General features: G+C 47.9%; 1 protein-coding gene across 6 annotated transcripts in view; it reads right to left on the reverse strand.

The window, feature by feature from the left end:
* The window catches only part of CLUH (clustered mitochondria homolog), an 83,761-nt gene that overhangs the window by 45,273 nt on the left and 24,523 nt on the right, over window positions 1-13,965 (reverse strand). For all 6 annotated transcript variants that reach the window (XR_003996937.1, XR_003996938.1, XR_003996939.1 and 3 more), the window contains exons 4-13: window positions 12,862-13,005; window positions 11,068-11,195; window positions 10,195-10,349; window positions 8,597-8,722; window positions 6,799-6,946; window positions 5,772-5,864; window positions 4,431-5,125; window positions 2,920-3,137; window positions 1,884-1,988; window positions 607-707 (exon numbers count right to left, since the gene is read on the reverse strand). Coding sequence is in view for 2 of the 6 variants with exons in the window: in XM_030536511.1 (XP_030392371.1) it covers window positions 607-707; window positions 1,884-1,988; window positions 2,920-3,137; window positions 4,431-5,125; window positions 5,772-5,864; window positions 6,799-6,946; window positions 8,597-8,722; window positions 10,195-10,349; window positions 11,068-11,195; window positions 12,862-13,005 (1,913 nt within the window). In the remaining 4 variants the exon portion in view is untranslated. The remainder of the gene's footprint in view (window positions 1-606; window positions 708-1,883; window positions 1,989-2,919; window positions 3,138-4,430; window positions 5,126-5,771; window positions 5,865-6,798; window positions 6,947-8,596; window positions 8,723-10,194; window positions 10,350-11,067; window positions 11,196-12,861; window positions 13,006-13,965) is intronic.

Raw genomic sequence — 13,965 nt, forward strand, 5'->3', positions numbered from 1 at the left:
AAATCCAATTGGTTGTTGTGGGGTGGTTGTTTTTTTAAGTCACCATCAATACATGCAGGGTCAGCGTGAGGGTGAGCAGGCAGAGAATATTTTCACTGTTCCATTTTGTGATTACAGTGTATTTTGTACTGCATCTTAGCATTGCATTTACACAGCTTTCTCTTTGCCACATTGAGTTCATTTTCAGAAGTTCCTGTCTGCAGACATGACGTGGTCAGTGTTTAATCCACGCCAGGGAAGCACTGGCTGGAATAGTGATTGGGGTGATCCAATAGATCTGTTTCATTTGCAATTTCCACGATACTATAACTGAAGAGAGTTTATTTTACAGCTTCAGAAAATGGTTGTAGGGAAATACCGTTGATTGAGTTCTTTGTTCCGTGGCACATTTTTCCTTCTAAACTAGAGGCTGTGAAAGAGAAAACCTCTTTTCTCTTTGCACCTCCAGAGATGTTTACATTGTTCTTTGTATTTCACAACTTTCACTTGCCAGCACGAGAATCCACCCATTGTTTAAGATGAGCAATAACTGCACAGCTGCGCTGCCTGGCCAGATCTGAGGCAAGATTTGATGGAGAAGATCAGCACAACCCCCCAGTGCCTTACCAAGCCTGGGATTTGGCATGACAGTAAGAAAGCAGCAGCATCCTTTAATAACTGCTTCTGATCCTGCATTTCCTCTTTGCTGGACTCAGGGAAACGAACACCTAGGAGGGAAATTGAAGAGCTGAGAAACGGAAGGACAGAAAAAAAAAACCCCTTAATTCTCAAAATATATATACAAAAGCAAGTGGCAATAAACAGAAGTGCTTTGCCCTTTCCTGTTATAAAGATGCTCTTTAAGACCTGTCAATTCTGCAGAGCATGCCAGCTGGAATAACCGTGATCCATGCTGTGTCTGTTACAGGCTGCTTTGCTCCGTTCTGTACCTGCTCATTCTTGTCTTTGTCTGGCACAATCCGAAGTGCCACGCACCCTTACAGGGCTAAAATGAAGAGTCAGTGAAATGAGAGGGGGTATGTTTTGTCAGAAGGACCAACACATTCTGGAAGCACTAGACGCTCCTTAAGCCCTTCCATCAGATGGACTCAGGTTAAAATAACCTCCTTTAAGCTGCCATCCCATGCAGAGTCAGCAGCAGCCCCATCTTCACCATCAGCATGAAAAAGGTGCTTGTGGATTTCAGCTGAATACTACCGCATTTATTTCCAGGCCAAGATATAGAGTCAAATCCTGCTGCTTTCGACCGCGCACGCGCAGCTCCTGTTTCAGGCCACGGGGTTAGGACGCTCACCCCCAAAGAGATAATACAGCACCGAGGAAGCATTTCCAGCATCTAATTTAGTCACCAACAGACATACCCGAGGATCCTGACTCATACGGACAAGCTGTGATCAGTTTACAGCAGGTCAGCGGGTTTGGTTTGTGATCTGCTAGAGCAGAGGCTCTCCAACTTCACTGCGCCGCGACCCCAGGAGCCAGCCTGAGCAGATCATTAAAATGGGGTCGCGACCCACTTTGGGGTCCTGACTCTCAGTTTGAGAACTGCTCCTTCCGGCACTGAGGAGATTCAAACAGCCGCCATGTGACAGCCACAGCAATTGCTTATGGGGACATCATCAGGATTGTGTTTAATGTGTTTCTCTGCCTCCACTGATGTGGTCTAGCAGCTGGGATGATGGAGAGCCAGCTCCAGGTGCCAGGCCAGCATTCTTCAGACCACCAGCAAGTGCGGGGAGGCAGCTGAGGCAGCCTACGTGTGGCAGCTCGAAGCATTACAAACAATTACATGGCATCTTTCTGCCCCAGGCCCTGCGCAAGAGCAGAAAGGGAGTCCACACTCTATTCCGAACAGTTTCAAGGCCATCCTTCTGAGCCCCTACCTGGTGAGAAGATATCCGGGTTAAACCGAATGTCAAAGGACGTGTCGCTGATGGAGCCCACGGCTTTGCAGGCATTTTGAATCACCTCTCTGCTTTTGGGATCCACTGGGTAAGGAAGGAGACAGAGAGACTTGGTAAAGAGTTAGAAAAAAGTAATGCAGATTCTAATGTCCACTGTGGGCTGTCTTTAAAGTAAGAGGCAAGTTTTATTACGGAGGAGTGATGTTGCTGCACTGCTCTGCAAAAGGCCACTGTAAAGCATTTGGCAGTGCAATATTGTTTGGGGTACAGATACAGACCACAAAACCCAGACAAGGGCACAGAATTCAGTACTGAGAGTGCATCTCTCCACTGCAAAAAAACAACAATACTGGGACTTTCAGTTGGACATTCCTATTAATTTTGGATGGAATTCAGGTGCCTCTCCCCCAAAGCCCCTTTGAAAATACCCTCCCATGTGCACAACACAGTCATGGCAACGAGATTCCTAGAGAGAGCAACAGTGTTTTCAGCATGCAGCGTTGGGAGCCTACTTATGCTGAACTCTATTCAATCTTGTAGTCAATGGTGACACTCAGAGTACCTGTCCCAGACCTGAAGAAAAGCTCTGTCTAGCTCAAAAGCCTGGCTCTCTCACCAACAGAAGCTGGTCAAGCAAAAGATATTGCCTCCCCACCTTGTCTCTCTTGTATTTTCAGTGGCAGAGAAAGCGCATGAGACAGCCCAGTCTAGTGGGCTGAACAGGGCACAGACCAGAGATTCCCACATTCTAATCCCAGCATTGACAGAGTCCCACTGTGTTTCAGGGTTGCTAATCCCTGCTCAGGCATGCCATGAGGGTTAATTTGCCAGTGTTTGAACAGTGCCAGGTAAATACTCAAGTGCTAGTACTGGGGAAGGCATGGCGTTCTGGTCTGAGCCATGGCACATGTTCATTTATTGCGACCCACCAACTTGGAGCCGTTCTGATTCCTCACCCAATTCAAAAGCTACCAGGAAAAGCATGGCCCTTTTTTGATGCATGGGGAGTGGGTACCTGTTCCATCATCAGATGCAATGGTCTCTGCCAGCTCTTTAACCTGATCTAATCCAGCCACGTTCTCCTCTATTTTACCATCATCTGATTCTGATTTCTCGCTTCCCACTGTTCCATTCTCTGCGGAGGCCCCATTCTCCAGCACGCCCAAGTTCTCCTGCTTGCTGGCCTTCTGCTGCATCAGCTGCAGAGCAGCCAGTTTCATGAATAAGAGATATCTACAGGACAGGAAAGGAGAGATCTAAAGAATGCAGCATTCAGCAAAATAATCCCAATGAGCTAGAAAACCAGACTAGAGGATAATCCAAAAGGCTTGCTCTTTCTCTGATAGATATAAGATCACAGGGACTAAAGATGGACCATCTGAACCCTGCCAAGGCATGTCAGTCTACATCTCAGACAGCGGAGCAGTACAACACTTGACCGACAGACAGGACATTGGCCCACTGGTGAGGCGCAGTCACTACTGGTGTTAGGGCTGCTGCACTGTTCAATAGCCGTCACGCTGGGAAATTAACTCCCCGCAGTCAGTACATTGCTTTCTGCCACTAACCACAGGATATAGCTCAGGGGCCCCTCTTTATCTCCAATGTCTGATCTCACAAGGTCCAGGAGCACAGGGCTGCTGTAAGAACAGCAGCAGCACTTACCTAAGACCTTAACAGATGGAGTTTTACCTACTTTATATGGGTCAGTGAGTGGCAGGACCCCCATGCTGTTGGCCTGGGAGGGCTAAAGCTGAGCAGTTAAGGAGGGGGCAGCACTCAAGGGAACACCTGGCTGCAGTTGGAAGGGAGACTGGTGATTCAGCAGGTGGTGTTTCTCCTGGAGTCAGCACTGAAGCACTGTCTCAGCACGGCAAGAGGGCCAGGGCCGCACTGTCAGAGACGGCGAGGGAAATCTAGATCCTGACCCTGTGTGATAACTCAATATCCCACAGGAGGCCATGCAGAAGTCGGAGAGTTAACCTCAGCTCAGGTAGTTCCCAGCCTCTTGCAGTTGCCACAGGACATGGTGTTTTTGTTCAGTCTCTCACGTAAACACCATGCAGTGTCACGCAGCTGCTACGGTCCGCCCTAGAGGGCAGTTGCCGTGATCTCTGTATGTACATAACCCTTTCTTGCCTCCACGGGGCTCAGGGAGTGTCTAAAGTGCTTGGAGATCCTTAGAAGCCTAGTGATACAGGAGTGGCACCACTCTTATTACCCAGACACTGAATTTGCAGGGCATTTTTGGGGAAAGGAGAAAGAACTGGAGATTAAAACCAAGACATCCTTTCCCAGTTCTCCCCTAGGCCTTTTAGAAGCCCCACTGTTTTAATCTCTCACCAAGAAAGTTTTTATAACAGCACCTGTCGGGGTGGGGGATGAGGGGGGAAAAAAATAGTAGCTGCATGCGAATGGAAGTTCTGCTAGGACGCAGCATCTCTGGAACGATGCTGCATGCATTCCGGCCTGTGCTGATATCACCCAGCAGGGCTGGATGGATGGGGGGAACTCTGCTGAGCTCACCTGTGCTCTACAAAGGCGTCCACCAGCTCCTGCCTGAGACAGCAAAGCTTGTGCCTGTGCTGCTTGGGAAATCCCATTTTCTTACATTCTTCCGGCATCTCCTCCCCTTCGACCGGCAAAAAGTTCAGGTCGGGGGGGAAGGTGCGGAGCAGGTCAAGGATATAGTGGCGTCCATCATTGCCAATGATGCCTTTGCACTCCACAGACGAGCACAGCTCCACCTCCTCGTTCTTGTCATTCAGAACTTTGTGTTTCTGGATCTTGAGGGGCCGGCTGGTCTTCTCCAGCAGCTCCAGGTACTTGGGGTGAGAGACAATGGTCTTGCCGAAGTCTATCGACCCGTAGATGACACTCTGCTCCTGCTCTCGTTCTAAGATCCCTGGAATGATGGACTGTGCAGTGACCCGGTAACCCCGGTAATCCACCACCACGGTCCCCAATGTGTACAGCCCCTCAACGTCCACTGCGTTATACGTCCGCACCCCATTGAGGTCGTTGGTGGGCGCCACGTAGGCAGCGACGTCCCCCCCGAAGTCCTTGTAGTGGTCGCGGACGTCGAAGCCAAGGCTGAAGAAAATGTTGTTCCAGATGAACATCTGCATCTTGGTCTCCTCGCTGGGATTGATGGCCATGACGTTGCCATCGATGACAGCCATGGCTCCTCTGGTAGCAGCCGCCGTGAAGTCGCTGTGGACCTGTGCGTTGGGATGGGAAGGGAAGCACGAAGGCAGGAGTGAGCTGGGTAAAGACAGCAGGCTGCCCACTGACACCATACTCCCAGCACTTGCCCTCCATTCCGCCTGAAATCCCCTCAGCCGCCACCTCACGGGGGCCAACGGTCGGGACAGCGGTTTTCACCCTCGTAAGTCTGGCTGATACTTAGATACTGAATACCTTATGGACTGGCCCCCGTTTCTTCAGCCTGGCCCCTGGGGGTGCTACTGTGGGAAGATACCTGGCTAATGGGAGCTAATCCCTGACCTGCCCCATTTGCTGAATGCCTCTCCCTCCCCCAGGCCCCAGCCCCGTCAAAGCAAGGCTGTGTGGTACGAAACAGCAGCACAGGGCTGGGAGGAGACTCCGTCATTGCTGGCAACACGAGCAGAGAAGGGACATCAGGAGAACGAGTCTCTCCCATCAGTTTGGGAGATGGGGAGAGATGAAGACAAAGCTCCTGGCCTGAATCTTAGATGCCTGAGGCAAAGCATCTGGGCTTATAAAGATTAAACCACAAAGCTCCAGCGAAGCTCTCAGTCAGCCCAGGGTGGGTCTCTAATTGGACTGGGAATGGATTACCTACAATGTGCATCTAATCCTCCCCCCCCCCCGCCTCAAAATTACCTTGAAAATGGCTCGTTCTCTCAGCAGCCTCTCTGGCAGATTCTTGCGGGGCAGCTCTCGTGTGGTTTGCAACTCCTCGTTCCAGTCTCTGGTCTGAAAGGGGCAAGTCTCAGGTGAAACAGGAGTGGGGTCGGTATTTGTAGTTTATGAGCTAGTTTGCAGGAGTCTACCCCCCACTCCAGATCAGAAAGGCAAATGAAGTCAGAATTGCAGAGCATTTAAAAAGAAATTCCTCAGCAGCAGCACACTCACAGCTCAAGTTCATTTAAACAGCAAGCTGTGATAGACCTTGCATTGTTCCAGTTACCCAGTGCAGCTTAGCTGGAATATCAACAAAGGGTTTGATGTAATTCGATGCTGAATTAATCAGCCAGTGTACTGAGATTTAATTATATTACAACTGGGCAGAGAACCAATATTTTGCAACCCCAAGGAACTTTCAACATTCTTAGGGCCACAGCCACCAAGCCCTTAAGGGCTGTTTCAAGCCAAGTGCTCAGGAGGGAGGACTCGCCAGTCATTTCGGTCCTGATCCTGCAAGGAGTTCTGCCTAAGCTTAATTTTGTGCACTCACTGTAGTTTCCCGACTTCAGTGGGATTACTCACAGTGAGTGAAGTTGAACATGGGTATTTGCAGGATCAGGGCCTAAACCTTTATAAACAAACAAACAAACAAACAAACCCCACACACGCTGCAAAAGATACTTCTCCAGAGAGGTCCATGTGCAGAGCAATATTATGATCTGAGCTTCAAGATAATTCTATCAGGTGGAAGGACAGGAGGCAAATTTAGTGGTTGGAGAAGGCAGCTAGATTGTCAGGATCCTGGCTCTGAGAGATACCTCGTACAGGACACTTGCTGCTTTGTGCCTCCACCAGCAAGATGAGGGTATTAATTCTCCCCTTGCTTCCCATGGATGCCGGGAGGTTGTTATCCGTTGGTAAGCAATTTTCAGTTCTCTTTATGAAAGGCACTAAGAGCATCATCACCATCATCAACAGTAGTACAGCATGCAGCTAGATATACCTGTCCAGGTATGTGCTCTTCATAGCCCAGCCTTGACGTATAAGCATCTTCTGCCCTCACGCAGTCCATGGCGTGCTCTGCCTGTGGTGCCGTCCAACTGTAAACCTGGAAGGGGGTGGCTATCCTTTCAAAGGGATGCCTCTGAACCCTAGGCAGGAGTTCACAGCTATCAGATTATTTCCACTGAAGGGGACTTTAGATTTGGAGAACACAAGAATTCTCCTCCTCCCCAACAAAAGCTCATCAACAGGACCCAACATCAGCCCTATAAAGGTAACACAGGCAGCTCAACAAGTGTCATCTGATCAAGACCCATGTTTGGAACCGGCCTAAAACTCAACAGCAACGTGGAGAATAAACTGGGCTTGGTACCTTTTACTCAGTCTTGTTCTTCGAACCAAGCTAGCTTTGTATGGAGAAAGCTCTCCCCACCCCAATCTTACAGCTGTGTTAATTCACTCCAGCTCTCTATGTTGGAGCTAGGGTCATGCCTATGCTAAGCCCTGGCCCACATGGATTGCTGTTATAAAAATACAGTGTATCTGCCAGTGAAGCGAAAAGGCAAGCTTCACCTAATGGCCTTTTGCGTAGCTTCTCTGCTCTTAGCAGGTGTCAGAATCCCATCTGTACTCATTTCTGACTCAACAGGCAACAGACTAATCATTTTTCAAATGGCCGGATAGTCACAGTGGAGGGTTTCAGGCCACGGCTAATTTCTAGCTTTCATATAGTGTCATTTTCATCTCCCTAATGAGACCAGATGCAGGATTTTTGAACGTGCGTGTCAATTTATATCCTGCAGAGCCCAGGCAGTTCATTAAGTGGACTCTCCAAAGGTTTTGTTTGAGAGCAGAGTAAGTGGGTCCCTATCGCAAGGACAAGGTTATAAAACAATTAGTGCATGTAATAATAAAAAAGTTCCACAGAATTACAAGAAATTCACATGCATGTGTGTTTGCAGGTTTGTAATGGAACAGGAGAGTAGTTATTTTAAACAAAATCACTGTGTGTTACTTTCCCTCATATTATACTGGTTTTAGTCTTAGTTCTTTATGCCCATGCAAGAATGCCCTCTGATAAGATCTATCAAGGACTGTTACAGAACTGAGTACTGCTTTTCATTAACTCTTTGGTGCCTGGCTAGGCACACCAATAGCAATAAGATATCTGCTCTGTAGATTCCTGAGGGCATTTGTTCCTCCAGTCCCACTTTTACTGGGGTTAAAGCCCCAAGAAAAAAAGAGTGTCCCTTTCTCATGTACTCCCCGGAACCCAATCTCGTACACAGGCATAGACATTAGCTTTCTGATCAGTACAGTGACAAGGAACTTAAGAGTTCTAGATGAAAGGCAGGCCTCATGCTAATATGTTTACATGCTCTCAGGGAAGGTGGTCTAATGGTTTCTGGAAAAGCTACCAAGTGGATTAGGTGTCAGGACTCCTGGGTTCCATGCACAGCTCTGTCACTGACAGGGCTGAGTAGCCCTGGGCAAATCACTTTAGCTCTGCACCTTAGCGTCCCCATCTGAAATGAGAATTTCACTACATACCTCACAGAGATACCATTTGTAAAAAGCTTGGAGATCCTTGCTACAAAAATGCAAAGTTTCATCTAATTTCCAGTAAGCACCCCCCAGCTCTGACTGAAGAAGAGAGTGTTACACTCAACACCTGGCTTTATGAGCCAGACAGCACCATGCAATCCCCTGGACAGCAAGCCAAACATCTGAACCTCACACCAAGGCATTTGACCAATCAGAAAAGCCAAGGCAGCTCAACATGGAAACACTGCTGCTACCGTTTCTTCTGCAGAGCTGAGAAATTTCTTTTGAAGGTCGGGCTGATCTGGTTAAGGAGTTCCACCAGGGAATGACTGAGAAAACTCGGATTGGCAGGTTTAGGATTAAAATTGTATGCTGTCGACCTGCAAAGAGAAAGCAGCTCTTGTTACAGCAGAAATAATACCACCACTCTCTTGTCAAGATAAGGCGGTGGCATTTTGGCAGCTTTTAATTTACACACCGTATGAAATGGGTCAAGATGGGGGGAAAAAAAAAGACAGACAAGATTTGCAAAATAGAGACCTTTGTGACATGTTCTCTACCAGTCAGGCTGTAATAGACTCCGTTGAGGGTCATCTACTCCCTCCATTTAAACCACAATCAGCATCCTTGAGCCTGCATCCTGATAGATGGGGCAGCAAATGTTGTTAGAATCAGTCTAGCCACCATCAGAGTTATGTTTTCCCTTCCTAGCTTGAAAGGTGGATTTCAGAGAGTAGGGTTTCTTCTGTGTTTTGATCACATGGACCACCTCTTAATAGACCTCTCTCTTCCCAAAGCGGGAAGACTCGCCTCCCAGATCCACTCCTGGTCAAAGAGCAGCTGCTTTTTTTAAATAGCTTTCACGGAATATTCGGACAAGAAATGGAATGTTATATTTGAGAAAGTGGAGTCACCAGGACCACACAAATCAGATCTCGCCACAGTTCACCAGCTATTGGTCTGCAGGCCACATTCTGGGAAACTCTTATAAGGAGTAGTTCACTTTGACTGTGGGCAACGACACCTGCATTCCAATGGCCTAAAATCAGACACTTTACTCACAGGAGTTAAGTTATGCACATGCTTAAACCTTTTACTTTCCTAGTCCCAACCCTGCAGATTTTGACAAGGGCTACAGGTCACCCATAAAAGCTTCTCTGCAATTGTTTCTTCTGTGAGCTAGCTTTGCACTGGTCTCAGTGGCTCACTCTCCCTCTGAAGGAGAACAGAACACAGACACCCTCAACTTGCACGTTCTCTTCCTTAGTGAAGGGGGTCTGGTTCTAGTTCTGACTACTGTTTCCTCCATGAATTAGGACCTTACAATCTTCCAGCCCATCAGTTACATTTGCCAAGGAGATTAGCTAGCCTGGCAAAATTCTACTTACTCACAGCAAGCACAACACAATCCCTGTATTTATTATTTGCATTAATGTAGCACCTAGAAGCTCTAGTCACTGACCTCACTGTTTATCATCTACAGTCATGGTAAAGGATGGGCAAGTAAAACACATGCCTGGGCTGGTCAACTGCCAGATTTTGCAAGGCTGGGTAGACACATGCTTCAAGGAATAAGATGATCACCATGGGGGTCAGGAAGGAATTGCCTCCCATTTCAAACCGCACTGCACAATTCGCTTGGAGCGTCACGGAAAGCGTTACCTTCTTCTAAAGCATCAGGCACTTATCTACTGCTGAGGAAGGATACCAGACTTGGCCAAATAGCTCGATCCAGAATGGCAACACCTAGGATCTTGCATAAATGCAGGGTTATATTAGGCTACTCACTGCCGAGACAAAGACACTTCATTTTAAGCCAGTTAAGGCAAACAAGAGAGTCATATTTACTCACTGATTCAGGTAAAATCCTCTGGTGGACGCAGTGATGCTAACGTGTCGATCCTCCACAGTGATGATGTACAGATACATGAGGTCTCCGTGCATTTTCCGGTTGCCAGGTGGGGGGTTCCAGCCACTCATGGTCAAGACTTTTAGGCACTGCAAAGGCTGTGAAGCACACAACGCGAGCACTTCCATCAGTCCAGATCCCCCGTTTCACAACACACTTCACATGGCTAGAATGCACACTCTCACGTGCAAGCTTTCTCTCTCACACACACATGCACACACCCCTCTGCACCCCCATCAGTCCCAGGATCGGTGCTTGCCAAGTTAGTGGTCCTGAAAGTACGCGCCCACTAAGCACTTTGCAAGTCTTGCCCATAGGATATTCTACAGCTCACACCCAAGCATCAGAGCGTCGCTCTTTATCCATAGTTGAAGAGCAGATCCTCCATGGCTTTCGACAGTACAAGGCATAGATTTCTTGACGCAATGGTTCTCAAAACAGCAGCTGCTAAAGCTGTGTTGGAATCCAAATGGGAAGTATGGGAAGCACCAGTGTAATTAGATTAAATCAATTTGAAGCCCCAGTATCCTAGAATTTGCAAGGGGTAGAAACGCAAGCTCTCTCCTCCTCCCTCAACCCTTTCAAGACGATGGGTCACTGCTATAAAAGTGATCCACCTATCCTGTGTAGTCTGTGTGCAAAATACTGGACCTTAAACTTTATGCCGGTGGCCTAGCAGTGCTAGCTGTTCAGGCACAGGTCCAGCACTCAACAGAGCAAGTCCCAAAGGTCACTTCAATGTAACTTTCACTCCCTGAATGTGTCCCTTCAAGAGGGGCCCGGATGGCCATCTTCAAAGATGCAAGAGAACTCTACCTTCCAGTCTCTGTTCTGGGGCTGGAGGGCACAGAGGGGTCTTTCTTTGCCACCTGGCAGGATATGTTCAGGAGGGGTGCAGTCAATTTGTTCCATTTCAGTACCTTTCTTCTTCCGTTTCCCACTGTCTAAACAAACGGACAGACAGGAGATGAGTGCTGAACAGTGACTGCCTGGTCGCACGCAGTGCAGAATATTTCCATGTGGGATTCGATTGCTGGAATCCCCCTCCAGAATTGACCCCATCTGTTTGGACTGTTGGAACTACACTTTAGCTACGACCACTATGCAAACAACTGACAGCTGCTCCCTTCTCCCAGCCTGACATTAGCATTATAGCACGGAGTGGTTTTTATTAAGCATTGAGGCTGGAGTTTGCAAAGCGACCTAAAGGAGTTAGATGTTTATAACCCTTTGAAAGGTTACCTCTGCCTTGTAAGCTAGTGTATCCAGAAACAACAATCTCCACCTTTCCGGTTCGCTTCTCAAGAGTGAAAACATCCCAGCATGAATATAACTAGCCTTGGAAGGATTAGATTTTTTCATCAGTAAACATCCATTTCACCATATTTACACTAACCAATGGAACAATGTTTCTGTCAGTAATAAGCAAAATGTACAGACAGGCAAAGTAAGAAAAATGTGGCTTTAGAACCCATTAGAATTTGATTTAAGGCCACTTACTTTGTGTATTTTGACATGTGATGGTGAAATTTGTGTTTGAACCCTTATAAAACTTTACCTTCTTGAATCTCAGTGTCGACTGTCATTAAATAATTATTGGCTGACCACCTCGTAATTTCTCGTAACTGTCAACATTTAAGATCGATAAAATAATTTTAAAAAGCTTAAAAATAAACAATTGATCTTATCTGTCAAAATTATGGAGAAAAAAAATCAAATTCTGCCATACCTAAATATAACTGCAGCTCAACGTCCCTGGGTTAAGATACTTCCCAACTCAATGGAGTGTGGCTGGCTGCTCAACACTTGTGAAATTCAGGTTGCTTATCCAGATACAGACTTGGGATCCTAACGCTGGGCACCAGGTTTTGAAAGTTTTGGCCACTATTTGAATAGACAAACAGTCCCCCACCTAGAACTCTCCCCACTGCACACCTTCACGTAAGAGCCTGGGAAAGTGTGTCCAACTATGCCCTGAGGGGTTAATAAGCCTTCATGTTACAGATGGGCAAACAGACCCATCCCAGAGAGGAAAGATAGTCCAGGGGTTAGGACACTAGCCTGGGCTCTGGGAGACCCAGATTCAATTCCCGCTCCATCACAAACACCCTGTGTGAGGGCAGGCTAGTCACTTAACCCCTTTGTGCTTCAGTTCCCCTCTAGCCCTGGGGAGAATAGCACTGCTCTACCTCACCGAGTCCCGTGAGGATAAACACATTACGGTGTGTGAGGCGCTCACATATTGCAGTCATTTAAGCCACACAAGCACCTAATATAGACAGAGTACACATTAAATGACATACTGCAGTCATTTAAGCCACACAAGCACCTAATATATAGACAGAGTACATATTAAATGGCCTGCAGCCAGTGACAGAACCAGGAAGAGCAGTCAGGACTCCTGACTCCACAATGTCTAGCCACCTAATAATAAATCATTTATATCAGGAAAGGAGTGTTGAGAGTTTGTCCCCTAGGCCCCACTGATATGGGGCATCTAGACATTAAACCAAGCACTTTAACTGATTAAGCGCTCTGTGTGGTGAAATGGCTGCATTTTCCACCGCAGCGGAGGGGTTCCTCAAACCCGAGAAGCCTTCTGTCCCATACCTCCTAGGTCTCCTTCCGTGAAGACGCTCAGGAATGAGAGTGAATTGCAGTCCACGCCATTGAAAGCATCGGACGGGTCAAGGCTCTTCAGAAGATCCCGAATGTGACGCACGTGTATCCTGGCTTCCCGTACCGTGTAGGGCTCTGATCATCAGAAGGGAGAGAGAATCTCAGGGTCACACCAGTTTGCACCCATCGTGGCTCTCGAAGGTCTCTACGCACACGCAGGGAGCTCAGCCAGGGATTAATTTCGCCCACCTCATTTTATAGCCGTTCTTGTCCCTCACTAAGGACAAGCAAGTGAGGCACAAGTACGAAGAGCCACTGGCAATTTTACATCACCATCCACTTGCGTGTTGCTGAAGCATTACAAGACACCTCTGCCTGCATGAAGAAGGTCTCGCACGCCGCCTGACCTCATCTGTAAGCTTTCAGGGCCTTTCTTGGAAAGCAGGTACAGCCCAAGAGCCCAAACTCCAATAACCAGGGAAGACGACTCAGCATGGAGTTGGATTCCACTGTTCTACTGGTATGTTCTGCTTTAGGCAGAGGGGGCAGCCACGAAGTGGCATTTTCCCCTGGCATATTTGGCATGGGTGAAGCTCACTGGATACAGGAGTACCCCCCACTGTGCAATTGCTGCCCTCCCAGGGCCTGACTTGCTTTATATGATCAACTTCACCATTCACGGATACTACCTGGGACCCGGTAGTTTGCTGGTTACCTAGCCATTCCCCTGCAGGCTAATGGTGCAAAGACTAGTGGCAACAGGAAATTATCCCCCGCCTGATGGATGCTCAGTGACTTGCATGAGCGATCTCAGTCCAGTCCCCAACCATGGCAAGGGGTCACGTTGCAAGAACCACCTCCACAACTGATTTTCTTGCAGCCTGGCACCAGAGGGGCCTAGGACTAAATGGGCCATGGGATTGGTCCTGACAAGTGAGGGCTAAGGCGAGGAGGTGCCACCAAGGAGTGATCGTTGGGGACAGAGAGGGCCCCGCCCCTTCTCCAGAGAAGTCAATCAAGTACCATGTCCTCACTGGTACTAAGTCTGTAGAAAGACAATCCAGAGGCTTCATTGTCTATCACTCAGCTGGTTCC

Source organism: Gopherus evgoodei, chromosome 17 (genome assembly GCF_007399415.2).
Source record: "Gopherus evgoodei ecotype Sinaloan lineage chromosome 17, rGopEvg1_v1.p, whole genome shotgun sequence".
NCBI lineage: Eukaryota > Metazoa > Chordata > Testudines > Testudinidae > Gopherus > Gopherus evgoodei.